The 25089-nt window shown below is 37.8% G+C and overlaps 1 protein-coding gene across 2 annotated transcripts in view; it reads left to right on the forward strand.

The window, feature by feature from the left end:
• The window catches only part of CDC5L (cell division cycle 5 like), a 47904-nt gene that overhangs the window by 17981 nt on the left and 4834 nt on the right, over positions 1-25089 (forward strand). Inside the window, exons 8-15 of one of the 2 annotated variants that reach the window (XM_046004971.1) lie at positions 1074-1262; positions 6623-6771; positions 8589-8751; positions 10659-10823; positions 13455-13535; positions 13885-14127; positions 17408-17605; positions 19854-21447. In XM_046004971.1, coding sequence (XP_045860927.1) covers positions 1074-1262; positions 6623-6771; positions 8589-8751; positions 10659-10823; positions 13455-13535; positions 13885-14127; positions 17408-17605; positions 19854-19913 — 1248 coding nt within the window. In that variant the 3' untranslated portion in view covers positions 19914-21447. Of the gene's footprint in view, positions 1-1073; positions 1263-6622; positions 6772-8588; positions 8752-10658; positions 10824-13454; positions 13536-13884; positions 14128-17407; positions 17606-19853; positions 21448-25089 lie in introns of those variants that run through there. The other variant, XM_046004970.1, reaches the window with a different exon arrangement.

A 25089-nucleotide genomic window follows, 5' to 3' on the forward strand; every position in this document is an offset into this window, starting at 1 on the left:
GGCTCTCTTCCTTTGACTTAATTATGGTTGATCAAAACTGTGGGAGTTTTGAATAAGCTCTTGTTTTATTTTGAGTTGTACAGCACCATAGAATTGGGTGGTTTAATGGAGCAGAGGGATGGAGCTAAGGGGATGGAAGAGCTTTCTCCAGATGATGTGCTGGCTGCATCTACATGAAATTCTTGGGTATAAATGTGACTGACATAAGTTTCTCAGATGCTGCCATTCCAACTAGTGATACTTTTTAAATTAAGAGTTTGCCTATAACTTTTTTTCTTAGTTCTCCTTAGGATGTTTATTTTTGTAAAATTACTAAGATAACACTTTTAGATTTTTCTCTGGAATCTTGTGGCTCAGGGGACTCTGATTTTTTTTTTAAGATTTTATTTATTTGACACAGTGGGTGGGGGAGAGAGCAGGCACAAGCAGGGGAAGTGGCAGGCAGAGAGAGAGAAGCAGGCTCCCTGCTGAGCAAGGACCCTGATGTGGGGCTGAGCCACCCAGGTGTCCCAGACTCTTTTAATTGACTTTCATTCTACCCCTCCCTCTGATAGTTTTATATAAACATGAATCTTTTACATTTTTGGTTTATTAGTATGTTAGTTGTTTCGAGGGTTTCATTATGGAAATATAAGACTTTGCAGCTTGATAGTAGATCATATATGGAATTTTCCCCTATATTATAAAGGGAAGACTTTTAAAAACTTTATCATAGAAATTTTCAAATCGACAATTAGGGAAGAAAGTAGTACCTCTGTGTACTCATCACATAGCTTCAGCAGTTCATCTTTTTGGAATGTGGGAGTTTTGTTTTTTTTTTTTTAATTTATTTATTTGACAGAGATCACAAGTAGACAGAGAGGCAGGCAGAGAGAGAGAGAGGGAAGCAGGCTCGCTGCTGAGCAGAGAGACCGATGTGGGACTCGATCCCAGGACCCTGAGATCATGACCTGAGCCGAAGGCAGTGGCTTAACCCACTGAGCCACCCAGGCGCCCCTGGAATGTGGGAGTTTTAAGCTATGTTATTCTCTGGCTAAAATACTGCTGCATGGGTGATAACTGTGTCTTTTTAGATTTCAGATGCGGAACTCCAGGAGGTTGTGAAAGTAGGCCAAGCAAGTGAAATTGCACGTCAGACTGCTGAGGAATCTGGCATAACAAACTCTGCCTCCAGTACTCTCTTGTCCGAGTACAATGTCACTAACAACAGCATTGCTCTTAGAACACCTCGCACACCAGCTTCCCAAGATAGAATTCTGCAGGTAAGGTGTCATATAGTAGCATGAGCCTTTCACCTCGTAGTCCTTGAAAATGTCAGAAGGAGAATGGTATATGATTTGGTTTGTTTCTTTTAGGGTAAACAGTTTGAAACTGAGTCCTGAATGTGTAGATTCTAGAGATTTTATTAGGGAAGCAAAACTAGCAGATTAATTAGGTGGTTTCATTTCTACATTTATTAATTCATAGGGTTCCCCCCCACAAGCCAGCTCTTCCTCCTTCATTAATACTAATCTGTTAATAAGGCACAGCATTTTAAAATTTCACATTGCCTAGCAATCCTAGAAAGCTGGTGTATGTAGCTTTTTTTTAATGTAAATTTCAGTTAACAGACAGTTGGTATTGGTCTCAGGAGTTGTAATAGTTAAAAAAAGATTTATTTATTTATTTGACAGAGATCACAAGTAGGCAGAGAGGCAGGCAGAGAGGAGGAAGCAGGCTCCCTGCTGAGCAGAGAGCCCAATGTGGGGCTCAATCCCAGGACCCTGAGATCATGACTTGAGCCAAAGGCAGAGGCCTTAACGCACTGAGCCACCCAGGCACCCCTGTAATAGTGATTTTTAAAACTTCCTTGGATTTCTGTACTTAGCTTGGAACAGGCTGCCATCAGTACCTTCCCTCTCTCTCCTAAACACATAAGGTGTACAGCTCTGTGTGTTCTTAGGGAGTTTATATGTCAGAGAATAGATAAACCTAGCAAAACACTTGATTACCCTTACATCTCATTTCCTCTTCTCTGATAGCTAGAAATAGAATTATTTATTTATTTATTTATTTATTCATTCATTTTTTAGACAGGGAGTGCATGCAAGTCGGGTATGTGGAGGGGCAGAGGGAGAGAGAGAGAGAGAGAGAATTCTGAGTCTGATGCAGGACTTGATCCCACGACCCTGAGATCATGACCTGAGCTGAAATCAAGAGTCGGATGCCTAACTGACTCTGCCACCCAGGTGCCCCCAGAAATACAATTTTAAGGTCTTGATTTGGCGTCAGATAGTTCTTGGAAACTTTCAAAGAGGAACGGTTGTGTTCCTCGTTGCTTGCTCTCTAGAGGCACCAGTTGCAGCTGTTGGTTTTTACCACCTTATTACTAGGACACTTACAACTTACTGACTTATTTTTAGTTCTAGCCATATTTCTACTTGGGAATTTGACCATTTGGCTCTCCCCCCCTCTTCCTCTACCATGCATATGCATTCTTTTTCCATGCCTTCATATTCCATTATGGTTATATCATAATTTTGGTTAGTTCTGTATCATGGTTTACTTTATGACTGTGTAAACCCAGTTTGTTACTGAACCTATGAAGTGCCTAATAATTACTATACTGCTAATAATTATACATTATTATGTTTTTCTTTGAGTTAATGCTTATTCAGATGCTGAGTTTTTTGATTACTTAGCAGGAATTCAATTCTAGACTTGACAGTATCTCTGTAAATTTCCTATAATCTGATCAAATTTAGATATTCTTAGCTTTTTGAAGAAGTCTTTCCGAGAATTTCTGAATGTTCTATTCTGGACTGATTACTCTTTAGATCTTGTTAACAGCTTATTCTCTTGATTTCCTGGCACCCTAGAAAGTCCCTTGGATTGCCTCTTCCCTGGCTCCTATGCCTTTGGTTTTCTTGGTTTTTTTTTTTTTTTTTTTTTTTTTTTTTTTTTAAATATTTTTTATTTATTTGACAGAGAGAAATCACAACTAGGCAGAGAGGCAGGCAGAGAGAGAGGAGGAAGCAGGCTCCCTGCAGAGCAGAGAGCCTGATGTAGGGCTCGATCCCAGGACTCTGGGATCATGACCTGAGCCGAAGGCAGAGGCTTTAACCCACTGAGCCACCCAGGCGCCCCGGTTTTCTTGGTTTATGCCCTGCCCTTGTTAGTGAAGCATTTCTTTTAGTAACTTTCTGAGGATGGTTTCATGGCAGATGGAATTTTTAAGACCTTGCATATCTATAAATTATGTTCTGTCCTCTTAACTGATTGATAGTATAACTGGGTGTAGAATTCCAGATTGAAATCTTTTTTCTTTTTTCCCCTTTTTGAGTAAGCTCTGTACCCAGTGTGGGGCTTGAACTCATAACCCTGAGATCAAGAGCTACGTGCTCCACTGATTGAGTCAACCACGCACTCCCAGATTGAAGTGGTTTTTATTTACAGTTTTGAAGGCAGTGCTTCTGCATCTTCTGGTCTTCTATTATAGCTTTTGAGTACCTGTGTCATTTAGGTTGTTAATAGCAAACCCCTTTTTCTCTTTCTCTGGAAGCTTGTATGATCATCTCTTTTTCACATGCACATTTCTTGGTGTGGGTCTGTTTTCAGGCACTGTGCTAGGTACTTGGTGGATCTTTTCATTCATGGCCTTTGATTCTGGGACGTTATTTTGAAAATTTTTGTTTCCTCCTTTCTTTGATATTTTCCTTTTTATGAACCTTAAATTTTCTTATTCCTCTCTGGTTTTCTATTTTTATTTATTTTTTTTTTAAAGATTTTATTTATTTGACAGAGAGAAAGCACAAGAGAGGCAGGCAGAGAGAGAGGAAGGGAAGCAGGCTCTCTGCTGGGCAGAGAGCCCGATGCGGGACTTGATCCCAGGACCCTGAGATCATGACCTGAGCCGAAGGCAGCGGCTTAACCCACTGAGCCACCCAGGTGCCCCTGGTTTTCTGTTTTAATGGACCTTTTGATTTATTGTTAGGAGATTTTCTGAATTTTATCTTTGTTCAGGTTTTGAATTTTTATTATCACATTTTAGTTTTTTTTTTCACATTTTAGTTTCTAAGAGCTCTTTATTTAATGAATATTTTGTTTTCTTACTTTGAGGCTATTCATGATGATTTTGTTTTTGTAAGTTTTCTTTTCCTTGAATAGTATTTAAGTTTCTTTGGTCTTCTATTTTTCATATTGGATGTTTTCTCAAATATCTCAATCTTTAGCTCTCTGCCTATATCTAAGGGTTAAGGGTAGGACAATTAAAAGTAGACTAAAAGCTCCTTGGGTATGGATAAGGCCTCCTTGATTCCAGGCTGAACTGGCTAGGGGAGTTTCATTGGCAAAAATCTGTTCTGTTCTTTTTTTTTTCAAGATTTATTTATTTGTTTTAGAGAGAGAGCTCACACGCGTAGGGGGAGGAGCAAAGGGGGAGGAGCAAAGGGAGAGGGAGAGAATCTCAAGCAGATTTAACCTGATGTAGGACTTAGTCTCATGACCCTGAGATCATGACCTGAGCCGAAATCAAGAGTTGGATGCGCAACCAACTGAGCCACCCAGGTGCCCATCATTGGCAAATTCTTGATGTCAGTATTTCTACATCTTTTCTTTTGGGTTAGATTCCTGAGAGAAGTGGCTTCCAATCTCCTGTCCAGAGATATAAAGAGAGCCTAGTTGAGGAAAAGTGTTTTTTATTTGGACAAGCAAAAAGAACACACACAGGGCCTTGATAAAGTGAAATTCACGTTTTTTTCCCATGAATATGAACAACAGAGTAACGGAATAAGCCTGGCTCTTGTTATCTTCATTTTGCCTCAAAACTTACTGGCTTAAAACATTTCATTGTGCTAATGGTCTTTGCTGGTCAGGAATTTTGACAGGGCACAGAAAGAATGGCTTATCTCGGGACGCCTGGGTGGCTCAGAGGGTTGGGCCTCTGCCTTCTGCTCAGGTCGTGATCTCAGGGTCCTGGGGTCAAGCCCCGTTTTGGGCTCTCTGCTCAGCAGGGAGCCTGCTTCCCCCTCTCTTTCTGCCTGCCTCTCTGCCTACTTGTGATCTCTCTCTTTGTGTCAAATAAATAAATAAAATGTTAAAAAAAAAAAAAGAAAAAGAATGGCTTATCTCTGTTCTGTGATGTCTAGGGCCTCAGCTAAGAAGACTCAACATTTGGGACTGTCTTGACACGTAGGGGCTTGAATCATCTTTCTGTGTCTGGTAGTTGATGCTGGCTGTGGGTTGGGTCCTCACCTGGGAATGGGGAGTAAATTTATGTGTGGCCTCTCTGTGGCCACAAAATAGTTGAACTTCTCCCATGGAGTCTCTAGGCTCCAGTGGGGGTGTTGTAGAGTATGCTGGAAAACTGTTTTTTTGCTTACCCTGCCTTGGAAGTCCAGCAGTGTCACTTTGTTGCATTTTGTTAGTTACAGGTAATTCACAAGGCTACCTGGATTCAAAAGGAGGGGATAGATCCTGCCTCTTGATGGGAGGCATATCAAGGTTGGATCACAAGAAGAGCACAAGAGATGAGAGATATGGCTGTGACATCTTGAAAAATGTAGTCTCTCACAGGGCTGGAATTAGGGATGAGGAGATTGTAGGTGCAATGATCATAGTGAGTGTAGAGTTGTGGTAGAGGGGCTAAAGAGCAGTGTCAGACTTGCCTAAAGAGAACAGCAAGACTTCAGAAAGGAACCTGCTCTCAAGAGTTTTCGCAGGAAGTGGATAGGCCAGTTACTGGTATCTTAACTTCTCAGTAGAAGAAACTGAGACTCAGGGGCTAATGAAGACTGAGTAGAGATCGTAATAAAGCCAGACTAAAATCTGGGTATTCTGGGGATGCCTGGTGGCTCAGTCAGTTAAGCGTCTCATTCTTGATTTTGACTCAGGTCATGATCTCAGGGTCATGAGGTTGAGTCCTGTGTTGGGCTCTGTGTGGAGTGTGGAGCCTGCCTAAGATACATTCTCTCTTCCTTTGCCCTTACCCACCTCCCCTGCTCACGCGTGTATGCATGCTCGTGTACTCATGCGCTCTGTCTCTCTCACTCTCTCTAAAAAAAAAAATATCTGGGTGTTCGGACATTTAGCCTTGGCTCACATTGGGAAATTTGAATTCTTAATTCTTTATCATTGTGAAGAGATTTGGTACAGGTAATAAAGCTTTTGGGTCATGATAATTTTCTTTCAAAACATTTCTTGACATTTTAAACTTCATTCCAAAACCTGTGACATGCTGTGTTATAGACTGATAGAGGAATGGAGGTATTGAATTCTGCCATGGCCCGGAGTTCATTTTCTCTCTTGGTGTTCATTAAGATAAGGTATGAGAATTCTGTCTCCTGGGGCACCTCGGTGGCTCAGTTGGCTAAGCCTCTGCCTTCGGTTCAGGTCATGATCTCAGGGTCCTGGGATCGAGCCCCGCATCGGGCTCTCTGCTCGGCAGGGAGCCCGCTCCCCCCAACCCCACCTGCCTCTCTGCCTACTTGTGATCTCTGTCTGTCAAATAAATAAATAAAATCTTAAAAAAAAAAAAAAAAAGAATTCTGTCTCCTTTGAGATTCATGTCATAGGACCAGAAGAGAGGATTCTGCTATCCTGCCTGAACTGTTAAAACACACTTCTTTACCTTCTTGTTTATCAGGAAGCTCAGAATCTCATGGCTCTGACCAATGTGGACACCCCATTAAAAGGTGGACTTAACACGCCTTTGCACGAGAGTGACTTTTCAGGTGTGACGCCACAGCGGCAGGTTGTACAGACCCCAAACACAGTTCTTTCTACCCCATTCAGGTACTGTGAATAAATTGTCTTTTTTCCTGTTTTAGGAAAACTGGAATCCAAGGGTTGGGCGTGTTTGCTTTAGTAATGTTGATAGAGAATGGAAATAAGTGTTTAACTTGCCTTTTTGGTTTCTTCTCACTCATAGTAGTAAAAAACACAATAATATCCAGGAATTGGTTAAAACTATCTGGAACTTATTTTTTATTTCAGAGTTTCTGATGCTGTCACCTTGTTTCTGAATTCATTTTATCTGATTTAAAAGGACGAATGAGTCCACTCTTCATGATCATTTGTTAAATTTTATGAAAATTGTAGTATATTACTACTGCTTTTCTCCCAGCACTTTATTATGAAAATTTCCAACATTCAGAGAGGTTAAAAGAGTAGGAAAACAAACATCTATATTACTTCCAACCTAGATTCTGCAGTTGTTAACATCTTACTCTGTTTGCTTTTTCATATATCTATCTGTAAGTCCATCCAGTTTTTAAATGCATTTCAAAGTAAGTTGCAGGTTTCTGTGCCTTTCACTTCTACCACTGTCTTGTGCATATCATTAACTAGAGGTCAAAGTCAGTCTTTGTTTATAATTTTTGTTTTAAGTTACTGTTTTTTTTTTTTTAAGATTTTATTTATTTATTTGACAGAGAGATCACAAGTAGGCAGAGAGAGAGAGAGAGAGAAGCAGGCTCCCTGCTGAGCAGAGAGCCCGATGTAGGGCTGGATCCAGGACTCTGAGTTCATGACCTGAGCCGAAGGCAGAGGCTTAACCCACTGAGCCACCCAGGTGTCCCAAGTTACTGTTTTTTTTTTTTTTTTTCCCCAAGTTACTGTTTTTTAAGAAGAATTTTTAAGATAAAAATAATTGCTATAGAAGCGCGTCATATTAAAATGAACTTTGAGCTTTTAAGGTTGGAAGTCTTTGGGCTTTACTTTTAATTTTCAGTGTTAGGGTAGGTCCCCCTCCTGGTTGTTTGGTATAGGAAGCATCTCAAACTGTTACAGCTGTACCTGACAGCAGGATTGAGAAGCATCTGCAGCCAAATCCTTAAATGATATTTAATACTTTTGCAAGGCTTGTAGGAGAGCCTAATCCCTCTTTTTCCGTGTATGTCTTGTCTCAAGTAGACTATAAGCTCCTTTGGGACAGGGACCGTGTCCCATGATAATACCCCACCTCACCTTTGGGAACACCTGTCTGGCAGCGCCACTTGTCTGCAGCAGAGCAAAGATACAGGAAATAAGCAACAACAACAATGAAAAACTTTGATCAATTAAAATATAAGTTGCAGAGTCTGTGGACTTTATTCCTAAGAGAATCTCTGTCCTCACTCATATACAGGCCTGGTGTTTGGTTTCCAAACAAAATGTAAAGGGAGGAACTATCACACACACCTATGATAGTGGTGCTTTAGCCAACAGACCCTGGTGGTGAGGGGCAGATGATAAGATGAAGACCCTGAACTCAAAAAGAGTTTCCTGGGGGTGTTTGAGCATGGTGGCTGACCTCCATGTTCTTAGCCACCCTGCAGTGTGCCAAGGAAAGGTTGAAATAATGTTTGGTGGGCCTAGTTCAGCAGGACAAGAGAGTGTCAAATGTAACTTGAAGTCATTGAAGTGAAAAGATGATGTGTAAATACTAAGTTGCTAGAATTAAACCTGTATTTTAACCTAGAAAGCTAACTTAAAACCAGGTAGGGAGACGAAATTTCTGTGATCTTTGTTTCTTTTATGCTTTCACATAAAATAGTTTATGTTAAAAACATTTGAAAGCATGATCCAGATAAAATTGGCACTTCTATTAATTGGAATTTCTGCCTTTCTAGGACTCCATCTCATGGATCTGAAGGATTGACTCCCCGCAGTGGGACAACTCCCAAACCAGTTATTAACTCCACCCCTGGTAGAACGCCTCTTCGAGACAAGTTAAACATTAATCCTGAGGATGGAATGGCAGACTACAGTGACCCCTCTTATGTGAAGCAGATGGTACATTGTCAATTCCTTTTAAATACTCTTTAAAAAAAAAACCGTTCTGTCTCATGGGTGCCATATTAATACTTGTTGGTGCATATTGCATACATCTTAAGAAACTACACCTGCAGATGCCAGAAAAGAATGATTGGAGGACTTGAGGAGGAGATCCTTTTGGTTTCATAAGCCTACTTATTCGTAATATGTTTGTGAATATTGATTATGCTGATATAATGCTCCTTGTATCTCATATGGTTTTATTTTTTTATCATTTAATGACTAAATAGTTTACTTTCTTGAATGATACTTTTTTTTCCCTGTAAAATAAAATTTGAGTTTGTAACATCTCAAAAATTAGGTTTTGAGCCTTGATTCCTCTGTTTGCTCTGTATTTTTGGAAGAACCGTCTAGATCTCAAAGTTAAGTTAATGTTTATTGCTTATCTTAGTGAAGTTTTCCTTTGTGTATATTGCAAACTGATCTAGACAGCTAATTATAAAAGCCACAGTTTTATTTCTGCCATTGTTACTGCTTTTATTATGTCACTGTGGATCCTTTTATGTGATGCCACAGAAAATCATTGCGAGTTTTCTTTTAATGAGTTCCAACTTCATAGGTCTATTTTCACTTTACAAATTTAATTCTAACTTCACGTATAGATTTGGTTAGTTTAGAATTTTTTTGATGCCCAAGTTGATATCAACTAATGTCAATTGTGAATGGCTAAATGACAACTAAACAAATGAAGAATGTAATGTGTGCAAAGCATTGATCTGGAGACTTGAAAGGATCTGAGAATGAGTAAAGATGTCCTTTGTCTTTTTTTTTGTTTTGTTTTTTTAATGTCCTTTGTCTTAAGGAAGTTTATACTCTGGAGAGATTGGCATACTAAACCAAGTCTGAAAATAATTATAACATAAGAACAGAATAAGCTCTCTGAGTAAAACTAACATACTTAGGGTAGCCAAAGATAGAAATTACCACATTTGCTGGGTGGGCACTTGGAAAGCCTTTGTTGAGGAGGTATGCTCAGTAGATTGAGGGCTATCCCAGATGGAGGCCATGATATGAGTAAGCATGGAGCATGTTTTGGACATAGCAGCTCATTGGGTTCTCACACCTACCATACATGTAATGTGGCTGTGGGGAATGACAGTGGAAGGTAAGCCAGTGGATGTACTGGGATGACAGTGAGATGTAGTGGGATGACAGTGGAAAGGTAAGTCAAGGACTTACTGGGAAAAACTTTGGGTACCAGGGAGTTTCTCTGGGGAAATGTAGACTGTTTTCTTTGGCCATTTTATGATCTAGTAATTCCTTCCTCCTTTCCTTCCTTCCTCTTCGGCCTTCTTTCCTTCCCTTTCCTTCCTTTCTCCCTCCCTCCCTCCTTCCCTCCTCTCCTTCCTTCCTTCCACTTGGTTTTAAGTAAACTCTGTGCCCAACATGGGGTTTGAACTCAAAACCCATCAAGAGTTACATGCTCTACTGACTGAGCCAGCCAGGTACCCTGTGATAATTCTATTAAAAATAAACACACACAAAAATTCAAGTATCTTTTCAGATTAGGTTTTATTGTCCAAGGACAAATTGACTTTTGAACAACTTCTTTTCATTTGCTGTTATATTTCAGTGTCAGAAATGTTTTCCTTAAATGGAAATCTGATTTTTCTGCCCCTACAGAGGTAATTCCCAAACCTTCTGTTAGAATATCCAGAGCAATTGTATTGGTCACAAATCAGAGTTTTTAATCTTAATTTAGAGAAGAAAGTGAGATAGGAATCAAGCAAAAAACTTCTCAGCTCTGAAGTTAGGGATCATTTTTCTAGACTTGAAATAGGCTAATTCTTTTTCAGAAGCTCTTAAAGAATATTGGTTGAATTCTTACTGTGTGTGAATTGAGAAGGACCAATTTTTTTCTACAGGAAAGGGAATCTCGTGAACATCTCCGTTTAGGGTTGTTGGGCCTTCCTGCCCCTAAGAATGACTTCGAAATTGTTCTGCCAGAAAATGCTGAGAAGGAGCTGGAAGACCGTGAAATAGATGATACTTACATTGAAGATGCTGCCGATGTGGATGCACGCAAGCAGGTAGGTGATTGTGCTTGGAAGGAAGTATGAAGTTGCTGAGTGTGTCGGTGTCTGAAAGAGTAAAGAATGGTCATTAAATGTGTCAAGATCCCTACTTAAAAAAAGGTTTTTTCAGTATTTAAGAAGATTGCCCTGAAGTAAATTACTTACCATCATTAATAATATAGTCATGTAATTAATACTACATTGAGAATATTTTGATAGGCGTTCTTAAAATTTGTATGTATGTATATGTGTATTTATATAATAATTTAAAATCTCATATCAGATTTATTATACCTCAAAATACACATAGTCTTTTATTTTTTTTGAAAGATTTTATTTTTTTATTTAGAGAGTGTACAAGGGGGGATGGAGAGGGAAATTTTAGAGCGTGTCGAAATAATATTAGTAGCATCTTGTACTGATACATCTTACCATTAGTTACTTACTTATGTGCATATACCAGCCTGGTGATGTAAATGGGATGGGTATTAGCTTCACTTTAGAAGTAAGGAAATAAGCTCAGGTTAATTAACTTTCCCAGCTTTCATGTTTGGAAAGTGGTAAATCTTGAACTCACACCTAGGTCATTTTGGGAATTCTTGCTGCAGTCCATGTCACGGTAATTTTAGAAATTGAATAATTTTATGGTATTGAAGTGTGAATAGCATCAATACAAATATATTTTAGAAATCACATGAATGTGCTTTTTGGTGGGTAATACAGGGTAGTACTTTTTCTGTTTAGTTCTTTTAGTTACTTTGCCCTGTATTTTACTCTTTGAAATGCTGTGAAATTCTAATGTGTTAACTCACACTATTCATGATTTAAGAATCAGGAAACAGCACATTCATTGGCTGGGCTTTTTAAATTAAAAATCAGTAACTTTTGGGGTGGAAGTGAGGGTTGTATTGCAGGAGGAACAACTGAGAGTCCCTTCTAAGTTTAGGATTCCAATTTATTTTTATTTTTAAATTTTACTTCAGTTCCCATATAGTTAACATACAGTGTAATATTAATTTCAGGTGTGTAATGTCATGATTCAACACTTTCATATAACACCCAGTGCTCATCATGACAAGTGCCCTCCATCCGTGTTACCTATGTCATCCACCCCCCACCCACCTGCCTTCTGGTAACCATCAGTTTGTTCTCTGTAGTTAAGAATATGTTTCTTGGTTTCTCTCTCTCTTTCTTTTTTTTTCCTTTTGCTTGTTTTATTTCTTAAATTCTGTATACAAGTGAAATCATATGGTATTTGCCTTTCTCTAACCGACTTATTTCGCTTAGCATAATACTTTCTAGCTCCACCCATGTTATTGCTGATGGCAAGATTTCATTCTTTTTTATGGCTAAAGACCGAATAATACTCCATTGTAGTGTGTGGGTGTGTATTATGTCTTCTCTATCCATACACATGTGCACACACACATACAGATATGTATATACACACAAACATACGGCACATCTTTATCCATTCAGCTGTCCATGGATAGCTCCTTCTCCAATTTGGCTGTTGTAAATAATGCTGCTCTAAACATAAGAGTGCATGTTTGCCTTTGAGTTAATGTTTTTATGTTTTTTTTGTGTGTAAAGGCCCAGAAGTATGATTGCTGGATCATAGGGCAGTTCTATTTTTAACTTTTTGAGGAACTTCCCATACTGTTTTCTTGAGCGGCTGTGCCAGTTTGCATTTCTGCTAACAGTACAGAAGGGTTCCTTTTTCTCCACATCCTTGCTAACACTTGTTTCTTGTGTTTTTGATTTTAGCCCTTCTGACAGGTGTGAGATGATAGTTCATTGTAGCTTTCCAAAAAAACTTTTTAAGTAGGCTCCATACCCAGTGTGGGGCTTGAACTCACAACCCTGAAAGCAAGGGTCAGATGCTCTACAGACTGAGCCAGCTAGGTGCCCCTACCTCATAGTACTTTTGATTTGCATTGCCCTGATGATGAGAGATGTCGAGCATCTTTTCATGTGTCCTTTAGCCATTTGGATGTCATCTTACAGAAGTGTCTTCTGCCCATTTTTTTTTCTTCTGCCCATGTTTTAATTGAATCATTTGTATTTTGGTGTCAAGTTGTGTAAGTTCTTTATATATTTTGGATACTAACCCTTTTTGGGATTTGTCATTTGCAGATATCTTCTCCCATTCAGTAGGTTGCCTTTTAGTTTTTATTGATCATTTCCTTCAATGTGCAGAAGCTTTTAATTTTGATATAACTCCCACAGTTTATTTTTGCTTCTTTTTCCTTGCCTCAGGAGGCATATGTAGAAAACGTTGCTACAGCTGATGTTAGGGACATTACTGCCTGTGCTCTTTTCTAGGATTTTTTTTTCTAGGATTTTTATTAGGATTCCAATTTAAACAAGAAAAGAATGACTATCTGACGGATGGAGCCATGTAAGCTTGGAGAATGCTCTAGTAGCTGTTGGCAGTTCTTAGTTTGTATTGTAATGAGAGTTTGTATTGTAATGAATAGACTGATTTCTGTTGCCTTATATTGTCTTTCTACAAAACTTCCACAGATTTCTACAGCATTAGCTCTTGAGCATACATGTTCTTGCAGATTAAAGTGTTTTCAGCTTTATTGAAATGTGGCAAATATTGCATAGCTGTAATAATGGATATAATAATAATTTTTTAAGGCTATACGAGAGGCAGAGCGTGTAAAGGAAATGAAACGAATGCACAAAGCTGTCCAGAAAGATCTGCCAAGACCATCAGAAGTAAGTGTTAGAATTTCTGGCTTAGGAAGTTGTAAGTTTCTTCTGTGATTGATGTTTTTATATCATTCATAAAGTCTGTGAAACACAGTTTTATTTACTTTCTGGAATATAGTAAAGCAGTTCCCAGATTTAATCTCTAAAATGTTTCACTGGTACAAATAAAGAGTTTAGAAGGAAAAAAGAGTTTCTTTTAAAAATGTAAAACTGCTGAATACTGTTACGCTGAAAAAATAAATAAATAAATTTAAAAATAAAAAAAATGTAAAACTATTTAATTCATGCTAGAACAAGTAATAGCATCAGTATTGCAGTGATATGTTTGGTGATTGTACTTGTTTTAAAATTTTAGGTAAATGAAACCATTCTAAGACCTCTAAATGTAGAACCACCTCTAACAGATTTACAAAAAAGTGAAGAACTAATCAAAAAAGAAATGATCACAATGCTTCATTATGACCTTCTACATCACCCTTATGAACCATCTGGAAATAAAAAAGGAAAAACTGTAGGATTTGGTACTAATAATTCAGAACACATTGCCTATCTGGAACATAATCCTTATGAAAAATTCTCCAAAGAAGAGCTGAAAAAGGTATGATTCAGTAGGAATATTTCGGTCTCGATTCAAGTATTCATTAAGTAACTGTGTATCATGGACGAGCATGAGCTTATTTTCTTTTGCTGATAGTCATAAATGAATTATGTGATTAAGAGATAAATGTTCATCCTAAGTGTTAGAAAGACGACATACTTGACCACTCCCCCTTCCTCTTCTGTGACAGAGCTTCTTCAGGGGATCACTGGCTTAGGTGGCAAGGTGTTTTTGTTTCATGGGTCTATGTCTGATGGATAGTTGCTGCAATTGCCATTTCCTGTGTTTAACTCTGCTACTTATGAGTAGAATTGAATACCTTTAATACTTACCTCATTTATTTAGATTAATATGAAAAGCAAGCATATATTCAAAATGTTTCTTTCACCTAGTCACCAGTCAGAGAAAGGAAATACTATTTACTGAATTTATTCCCCTCTCAGGATTTCCCACTATCCTTTTGGATAAGTAAATACAGAAATGTTTTCTTGTATGAAGTCTGTCCTGCCTCTTCCTCCATATGCATTTGATTATTTCTGCTTTGACAGAGCGAACAGCTGTGATTGTGAATAGAAATCTTTTCCATGGTATGAGAAAATACAGTTGGTGCTGTAGTTGAAAGCAGACTGGTCATTAGCTTTACTCTTTTTTCTGTAGGCCTTAGCCCTGAGGGGCAGTGACAGACCTGTTGATTGGTATGGGCTATTGCGCACTTGGGAGAAAACCCAAAAGATATCTTTTTTCTATCTTCTCTCCTGTGCTTTCGCTCTGCCTTTTTCTTACTTTCTGTTTTTCTTGTTGCAAAAGTAATACGTGTTTATTTAAGGATTTTTAGAAAATGAGAAAAGGGTTTAGATTTATATTTAAACAGTTTGTCCCTGATTTCTGAGTGAGTCTCAGTTACTCTTTTTTAGTAAGTGTGATGGGAAACTGACATCTGTTGAGGGCCTGTGCTTGTGGCAAGCACATTTAATCATCAGACTGAGGTTGAGAATTACACTCTGAACTCCATACTTGAACAGTCTCCTCTTTTTAGAGTGAAAACAGGGGGAGATGGGATTTAGGAATTTACTGTATGTGTGGAAACCTGAAATACGATCATGTTGTGATCTATTTTTGCCCAATAGAAGGTGTGTATATTCTAATAAAATTTTTGGAAAATAATAATTGTAGGTAGTGCTTTTGGATTATTTGAAACCATTGCAGAGTAGTTTGAATATTCTTTTATATTTTATGTATGTATTTATATTTCTCTATGTTCTAGAATTTGAAGCAGCTGTTTACTTAGCATATTCTTCAGATAACTTAGTCATACTTCTAATAATTTTTTTTTTTTTTTTTTTTAGATTTTATTTATTTAAGAGAGAGAGCACGAGAGGGGAGAAGGTCAAAGGGACAGTTTGGAAGTGAAATACCATTTCTGTTATGAAAGTGTCAGATTTTCATTAAGGATGTTAAAATTGGTTTGTTTTCATTACTTCCCCTCAGAGATACTATTTTATTTTATTTATTTTTTAAAAAGATTTTATTTATTTGATAGAGCGAGAAAGCACAAGCAGGGGGATCAGCAGAGGGAGAAGGGGAGGCAGGCTCCTCATGGAGCAGGGAGGCCAATGCAGGACTTGATTTCAGGACCTTGGGATCATGATCCAAGCCTAAGGCAGACGCTTAACTGACTGAGCCACTCAGGCACCCAGAGATAACTGTTTTAAAGTATCTAGTCTTTATCTTCTATAGATATTATTTTCCATTGTTTAAAGTTTTTTGTATCTGATTTTATGTATTTTGGTCTGTCTTATTTTCTGACGTACTAGAATGATTGGAAGCTTTCTTTTTTCTTTTTTTTTTTTTTAAAGATCTTATTTATTTATTTGACAGAAAGAGATCACAAGTAGGCAGAGAGGCAGGCAGAGAGAGAGAGAGGAGGGAAGCAGGCTCCCCGCTGAACAGAGAGCCTGATGAGGGGTTTGATCCCAGGACCCTGAGATATGACCTGAGCCGAAGGCAGAGGCTTTAACCCACTGAGCCACCCAGGCACCCCTGGAAGCTTTATTTAAGGCACAAAAAAATTGTCAGTTTTGAGCCATGAAGCAAAGGGCTGGAAAAAGTTTATGTGGTGTGCTCATGGAGTCATTGTGTCTAATGTTGGTCTAGGCTCTTTATGTATATTGTATCACTTAATCCTAATAACACACATGTTAGGTAGGTATGATCCTCATTTTACAGATGAGAAATGGGTTCAGAGATGTTAAGTTCAGACAGCTCCTTAAATGGAAGCTATGATTTGTATCCAGGCCTGTCCCACTTTATCCCCCTCACTCTGTCATTTTTTTTTTTTTTTAAATAAGCCTCATAGAATTACCTTTGGGTTAGAAATTTGTTTTATTTTACTTTATTTTTTTAAAGATTTTATTTATTTGAGATAGAGAGGGAACGCAAGCAGGGGGAGTGGGAGAGGGAGAAGCAGTTGTCTCACAGAGCAGGGAGCTCAATGCCGGGTTTGATCCCAGGACCCCGGAATCATGACCTGAGCTGAAGGCAGATGCTTAATGAATGAGTCACCCAGGCGCCCCCCCCCCCCATTTTATCATTTAAACTCTCTTTAGTAGTAAGTAAAAGCCAGTCGGTGATCATTATTTTTTGATCTGTGCCCTCGTCTCCTTCTCTGGCAATGTCAGGGGCATTTCATCAGGTGAGAAAAAGGCATATATAAAAAGAAATGTCTAGTTCCCCTTCACAATCCTGTGAACTCTAAAGTGTAGGGTGGGATTGGTATAGTGGAAGGAGCACAACCAAGCATAGGCACCATTTGGCTTGGTCATGATTCTGCCTTGCCTTTCCTAGTGATATGGTTTTGAACAAGTTGCTTGATCTCTCTGAGCCTGTTTCATCACCTTTAAAATGAGGTTAATACCAGCTACTTTGTAAGGTGATTGTGGTATGTGGAGATAATGTAGGTGAAACCTGTAAATTTTTCTGGCATATAGTAGATATCCCAGAAATGGTGGCTATTATTACAATGAGTGTAGGCAAAGGATGTTTATATTATTGGTGATACAAGGACGCTTGACTTTTTAGATCAGTCTGTACCGATTTACTGGCTTCTTAGTTCATTTTGCTTAGGTATTGTTCCTCCCTTCCAAGAAAAAATAAAACCAACCAGTCAACCACAACTCCTTGCCTTTACCCAAAGAAAGAGGAAAAACTAGTTTTATAAAGCTCTCTCTTGATGGCAAGTTATTCTGGTACCCAAACTTACTGAAATTATTACTGCACACAGGCCCAGGACGTTCTGGTACAGGAGATGGAAGTGGTCAAACAAGGTATGAGCCATGGAGAACTCTCAAGTGAAGCTTACAACCAGGTGTGGGAAGAATGCTACAGTCAAGTTTTGTATCTTCCTGGGCAGAGCCGCTATACGCGGGCCAACCTAGCTAGCAAAAAGGACAGGATTGAGTCACTTGAAAAGAGGCTTGAGGTTGGTATCCTTTTAAAATTCTAATTTAAAGTGTACCTTGATTGAAATAATGACTCAAATAATACTGCTGGAAACTGTTTCAGAAAACTAGACCTGAAGTCTGAGATGATTATTGGTTTTGCAATTTTTTTTGTTAGTCTATTTATTTGTTTTAGTAATCTCTATACTCACAATGGAGCTCGAACTCATGACCCTGAGATCAAGAGTCATACGCTCTTCTGACTGGGCCAGCCAGGTGCCCTTTGCTTTTGCACTTCTTGAGGGAAAACTAAACTGAAGTGTTTGATCTACTTTGGCTTTTCGTTGGTTTTCAGAATTGCTGGACTTTACAATAAAGAGTGCCTTCTAAGTTGATCACAGGTCAAACAGAGCCTTTTAAGTGTGGGAGCAAGAGACAAGAAATGTTAATTTCTCAGAACAGTGTACATCAGTGCTAGAATAAGGAGGAAGCTCAGTGGTACCAAGAAGCTTTTTTTTTTTTTTCTATAGCCAGTGGAGCATATTTATAAAAGTTTGGTTCCTTTCTGTTAATTCTTCAGTTCCTTTGAATTTGTTACAAGAGAGCATCAAGCTGGATTAGGCAATGGCTTCTGTGATTTTTTTTCACATCTGAGGAGATACTGAAATGTACTAGATGGGAGTTTCATGGCATATGGTTTCTTAATATAGTCTGCGTGTTTTGAATTCCAGAGTCTGTGTGGGCATTTTGCCAATGGCATATAAATTGTGGTTTGTGGACCACTATGCTGCCTTGTGGATTTTTAATGGTGGTGTTTAGGGATGTTTCTGAGGCTGGGATGGGATGGGGGAGCAAGGGGTGCTACAGGCAGTCACATGCAGAAATGGTCTCAATTTCCTCTTAAGTGATTATCAATTTCTTTTTATAGAAAGCAGTTTGGAAAATATTTTTATTTAGGGTCAAAATAAAAAATGGTAGTACCTATCACCTGGCGTGGTTGGTGCTGTGTGGGGCTAAGGAAATTAACCTTAAAAAGCATTCTTTGAATATGAAATTTTTCTAAGTCTTAGTTTTATCTTTAAGATCTCATGTATAGACACCTGATGGTTAATGCCTGTGAGCCTCTTTTATAATTTAGTGGGAAAGTAGTTTCTTTTGGAAATAATTCTCATATTGGGTGAAATCTTTACAATCCAGTTGCTGCTAGTTCCTCTGGTTGTCATACTAACTTCCAGCAGGGTGTGCTGTTGTGCTGTGTTTTAATTCACATTTAAAGTCAGGGAAAGGAGAACATCAGTGGTCACGTTTTAAGTTCTACTTTCTGTTGTGTAGGCTTCGTTTCTTATTTAATAAATGGTAGTTAGCAGTGTAATCCTGATCTAGTAAGGTCACATCATAATTGATTAGAAAGCTGTTTGGAAAGCTTTCTTGTAACACTGATATATAAGTACTTTGGTCTCTCACTTAGTTTGGAAAGCTTCTCATTGGAGCTGGGTAAACTTTTTCTGCCTCAAGTGGTAAGGACATTTTGTGCTCTTTAAAATATAAAAAAAGTTTTTTCCCTAAATCTCATTTACTTTGTTGAGGCACTAACTTTCATGACAGCAAATAAATGTGTCACAAAGTGAGTGGTGCCATAAAGTACAGTAATTTTTATTTTTATGTTGAATTGGTCTTGTGAGTTTTGAAGGGAAAAATACAGAAAGAACCACTGCTGTTCTTTTGGAGATTTATTTGGGTCGTTTATGAGCAACCATTAAAAACATGTGGTTCTCTTTGTTCAGCTCAGTACCAGGAACTGAAATCTTCCGTTGAACTATTTTTGTTGAAGGATTGGTGATTTTGGAAGAATATTCATAAAACAGTCTGAAGTAATTTTTCTTTTCTTGACTTCTGGATAACTTACTTTATTGTTTACCCAGCTAGTTACTTTTAAAGAATATGTAATCAAATCCTTTAATTTAGTAAACTACACTTATTTCAAATGAAAGTTCATTAACTCTTTAAAAAGAAGAAAAGAGATTCAAAAACCCAAATAAACAAATTCCCCATTTTATTTGTAGCCATCCCTAATTCAGAACTAGGTTTGTGTTAGCTTATTTTAGTTTTTGAAGACACAATTCTACTGGTTTGAAATATATAAATATTTTATTTCAATTGTGGTAATTCTTTCATCATTTCAGTTGATTGCTAAATTATAAACATTATTCAAAGTTTGTTGTGGGGAAGGAACTCCAGTCATATTATATAAACTAAATGCTATACTTAAATTATTCTTTCCACTCTTAGGTTCAGGGAGATATGCCTTTCTGTGCAAGCACAATACACCATGGCTGCCAGTGTGTTTGATTTTTGCTGTCATGAACTTTGGAACAGTGAATCTAAATTATGGCCCTATCACAGTGTATCAAGCAAGATGAAATCCAGCTTTGTCGTGGTTGGTGTCTCCTAAATGGATTAAAAAATATGCCCTGAGGTTTATATTGGAGCTGGTCTTTGAGCTATTACTCATGATTAGTATTTGAAACGTAGAACTTAAATGAAACCCTTAAGATGTTCATTTAAAACTACTAGAACCATTTCAGATTTTATGTAGAATGTGGTGGGTAGTGTAAGGAGTCTGTTAAATGCATAGAATCAGAACGTAGTCACAGGTCAGAAGTAAGCGGAAAGACCAGAATTGTAACCAAGTTCATGTATTTTATTCTGCTTTGGAGGCAGATTTAATTTTAGAACCTTGTCAGACATATGTGTGTAAAGGCAGCAGCAGCAAACAGAAATGATAGCTAATATGAGAAAAGGAAAAGTTAGGAAGCATAGCAGGTTAAGGTCATTTAAATATGGTATTTTAATAACTTCGCAGGGCATTGTAGGTGTGTGGTAGGAGAGTAGAGTAATTGCTGTTTGCAGTGGTATCCCAGATTAAAACAAACAAACAAAACGCTTAATTTTTGTTCGGGGTCATTTTCTTTTTCTTTTTCTTTTTTTTGAAGAGGGATGGCTGAAACACTAGGAAAATTTTTATTAGATGGTAAAAAATAAAAGGGCCTTAGTACTTGATGTCATCCTATGTTTAGTGAATATTACTGAGCATCTTCTCCGTGCCAGCCCTTGTTCTAGCCCCTGGGAATACAGCAGGAACAAAGCAGACAAGCTCTGTGCTCTTGCGGACTTCAGTTATCTGGAAAATGCTCCATGTGGAGAACCTCATTTTCTGATGATGCCAGATAAATGACTCATTACTGTATTTGGAAAGTGCAAATAGAATTTGAAGTGTTTTAATTTGTTTCCACTTTAAGTGGAAATAGGAAATCGTCTGAAGACATAATTATTTTGAGTGAAATAATTTCCAGTAGGTGCAAAAGTGAAATGAGAAGTCTGAATTTAGGCCTGCCATTAAATTTAATGGTATTTGAAATAGTATCTAAACTGCTGTGTTGAGGAAGTTTGGCTGAAAAGTAGATTTTGTCATGTTAGCTATAAAAATGGAAAGGCTTTCCTTAGAGGTGGAAACTAGGTCCAGAAGTAATACTTCTTGTATTTTACTGGCACAGGCAGCTTAGTCAAGAAATACTATGTAACATAGGCTTCTTGGAAATAAAGTAACTTAACACAGACAACACATTTAAAATCTTTCTCCTTGCGTATTTGTAGAACTCTTTTGAGGACCCTTGCCTTTACTGAATGGTTGTATTTCAGCAAAATTGATTGCACAATGGGATCATATTTTCTCAGTGATTTTTGTTATAAAGTCAGATATTTTTACATGGGGAAAAATTCACCCTTAATACTTTAGAGAGTCAAAGGTTAGGGTAAGGATCAAGTTGTTGGGCAAATCTGCATGGGGGACTGACTATATGTTGTAGTCACTTGGCAGGTTTATGTTCCCTTGTGGGTGTGTGTGGGGAGGGGTGACATGGGGCACAGGAGAGAAGTTTCTAGTACTCTGGAATGCTCCCTTTCTCAAGTTCTGCTTTTTGCCTTGACCCTTAGAGGCACTGACAGATTTCTTGGTGGTTTCTATCAAGAACTCTAGAGCTAGATCAGAGATCTTGGTACAGTTGTGTTGTTTCTGTTATGCCTCAACATGGAGTTGAGTTTGTTTTGTGTGTTCCATTTCCTAACTCATGCAGATGTAAAGTGCTCTTGGTATTGCTTTGTTGCTACATTACTGTTCTCGAAAAGGCCTTTAGTAAGGTTTTGCCTCACTGCTTAGCTTGCTTTGTGGGGATGCAGCCTGGTGGTTGCTAACTTGGGGAGGTGCTAGTAATAATCACTTACTTGATTAATAATAATAATCACTTAATAATAAGTAATAATCACTTATTGCAGCTCATCAGTATGGAGAGGCTTCACTGATAGAACTGAACCCTAGTGAGTAGGATAGAGATTAAAGGAAAGGCACTCAAGGACTCTTGTTGTTTGCAAACATTTCGGTGGTTGAACCGCATCGTTACTACTATAGGATCATGTTGCTAAATGATAGACTAGGAAGTGGAGCTGCCATCAACTCTGTATTTATTTTGGGTATCCTTAAACCTGTTTTTCCAGCGGTATAAAGTTATATTCTGGGCCCCCAAGCAAGAGTTTCACTGAGGGATGCTCTTAATGTTTCTGAACCTCACTGTAACAGACTTGAACTGAAGACAGTATTGGCGACCCAAGGATAATGTGTTTATTTTGGAATTACTTAGGCTTAGTAACCTTAACAAACTTAGAGAGTTTGAAAGTAACAATTACACTTTTATAAGTCCCATACAGCCCCCTTTTGTAATGACCCGAGGAAACACTTATGGTTCCACTGATTCATCTCCTGGGGACCATCAGTTTTCCGTTGGTCTCTGGCCAGTCTTTTTTAGACAGTTTCTCTTCTATGCATTTAAAAAATAACATTTGTAGGCGTTTTTCTAAAAATAATACTTGTACTTTGTAGAAAGTTTAAAAAGAAATTAAAAAACAATTTGAAAAGAAACCTACCATCCAGACATAATTGCCTTAAACATTTTGAGGAATGCATATGTGTGCACGTATATATTTATTTATATATGTGTGGGGTGTGTGTGTGTGTGTGTGTATGTATGTGTGACTAAAGATAGAAAAAAATTACCATATGCATCTGTGTGTGGATTAAAGGAGGAAGGTGTTTAGAACTGAATTGGAGTCACCATATACTACTTTGTTAATTTAATAGTATACTATTACAGATAAAATCACTTAAAAAAAAAAGAGAAACCTGATCACTTGCTCTCTCATTTATAAAGTTGTGGCAAAGAACAGCTTTGGCAAAATCCCCAAGTAATTAATACACTAGTTATATTCTGTCCAACTTCTTAAAAAGTTATTAAATAACCTTTTCTTCCCTGTAAAATCTTTCTGAGAGATGTTTGTTTTCTTATGATTTTATAGCTTGTTAAGAATAAAAGAATTAGGAATTTAAAAGTATAAGCTGGGGAAAGTCAAAACTTTTTTCAAGTGTCAAATAAAATTCTTGTAGGCTAATGTCTCAGGGAAAGAATGATGGGCAGATCCATTAAATTAAGATCTTGTTTATGTGTGTCTAGAATAACTTGTTTTTCAGGGAAGTGTCTGATGGCATTAAGCCATTTAGACCCACAGCTAGAATTTCTTCAGGCATGTTTGCATTTCAGGGGCTGAGGCAAGGAGGACGTTTGTCCATTAGGTGTGGCCTAATTTGTTGAACTTTGAAGTAGGACACATTCCGTAGCTGCTTTACTTCATTGCTCTTTGGCCTAGGGCAAGTTACTTAACCTCTCTGAGCCTCACCTGTAATATTTTTCCTTACCTGTAATATTTGAGTGGCTAATAGTTTTTATCTCACATAAGTGAGAGTTTGAGATACTATAAGATTAAATGAGATACTGTGTGCCTTGCAATTAGGAGGTTTAGTGAATGGAAATTCCTTCCCTGTCTCTTCAAGTCTGTCAACACACTTAGTGTTACCTGAATTGAATTAAACTTGGTTTGATACTCTCAGATATCAAGAAGTAACTTTTGGTACCTTGAACAACAGAGTGGCTGAGTTTTTATTCTATAAATTTTGATGACTGTCTGAAATTTGAGACATGGTTGATTTTCACAGAGAGATTGAGTAAGGCTTAAGTCTCAGATTTTGGTTAGTAAAAATGGATTTTAACATAATTGTGGATTGTAATTTAACATTTTGTATATACATTTTGGTGTGTTGAAATTTTTGACATACTTGTAAATTTTGATGTCTCTTATATTTCACTGTATTGATGTTTCATGGTTTGTGGTGTACAGTCTTAACAAAATAGCCTCTGCAGTAGATACTGAATTTGAATTTTATAGAACCTTTTTATTATGGGAGCTCTCAAATATACCCTAACATAGATGAGTTTAACGAGTCCTCAAGTGTTAGCATCCAGCTAGGGGTATCAACTCACAGCTGCTTTTGTTTTGTATGTTGTTTTCCCTTTCCCATTATTTTGAAGCAAATTCCAAACATTGTATTATAAAACTGAGTTACAGTACATGAAATTTGTCAGTTTGGTATCCTCTATTGATATGTAGATCTCTTTTGAATTGAATTTTACTCTTTCAGTTTGGATGTAGTCAGCTTTAATTATATCAAGTGTTATCTTACTTTTAATTTTCTCATAGTTACAGTTCTCCTTTTTTTTAAAGATTTTATTTATTAGAGAGAGACTGAGGAAGCGACAGGGAGAGGGAGAAGCAGGCTCCCTGCTGAGCATGGAACTCGACTCAGGGCTCCATCACAGCACCCTGAGATCATGACTTGAGTGGAAGTCAGATGCTTAACCCACTGAACCACCCAGGTACCCCTAGGTACATTTTCTAATAGTGAATTTTATTCAGTATTATTAGAAATTTTGTGCTGATACATAAGTAAAGCATAAGCTTCCATTCTAACCATATCTAACCAGACATAAGTTTGTCTGGTGACAAGTTTACAAAGTAACCTTATCTCCACTCCTATCTCTGCTACTGTCTCTATTAGATTTTTTTTTTTAAAAGATTTTATTTATTTATTTGACACAGAGAGAGCTCACAAGTAGGCAGAGAGGCAGGCAGAGAGAGAGGAGGAAGCAGGCTCCCTGCTGAGCAGAGAGCCCGATGCCGATGCCGGGCTCGATCCCAGGACCCTGGGATCATGACCTGAGCTGAAGGTAGAGGCTTTAACCCGCTGAGCCACCCAGGTGCCCCTCTATTAGATGTTTTAAGAAGAATTTGAAGTACATTTCTAAGTACAGATAAGGATTTGGGGGAAAAAAAAAAAAGTTTTGTAACTCAGTTCTAACGTGCTGTCTAAGCTCCTTAGGCCAGTATTGTGTTGTTCAATATAAGTTGTCCTTCAGGAATGACAATTGCTAATACTTAATTTTTGTTTTAGAAAGGCTTAGAAATAACGAATTTGGTTAAGTCATAGTCTGGTTTTTCCTCATTTTTTTTTTTTGGGATTTTAAACAATAAGGTCTTACACCTTGTTGGACTTTAATCTTTCTGTGGTGTATAAATATGGGGT

This window comes from Meles meles, chromosome 5 (genome assembly GCF_922984935.1).
Source record: "Meles meles chromosome 5, mMelMel3.1 paternal haplotype, whole genome shotgun sequence".
Lineage (NCBI taxonomy): Eukaryota > Metazoa > Chordata > Mammalia > Carnivora > Mustelidae > Meles > Meles meles.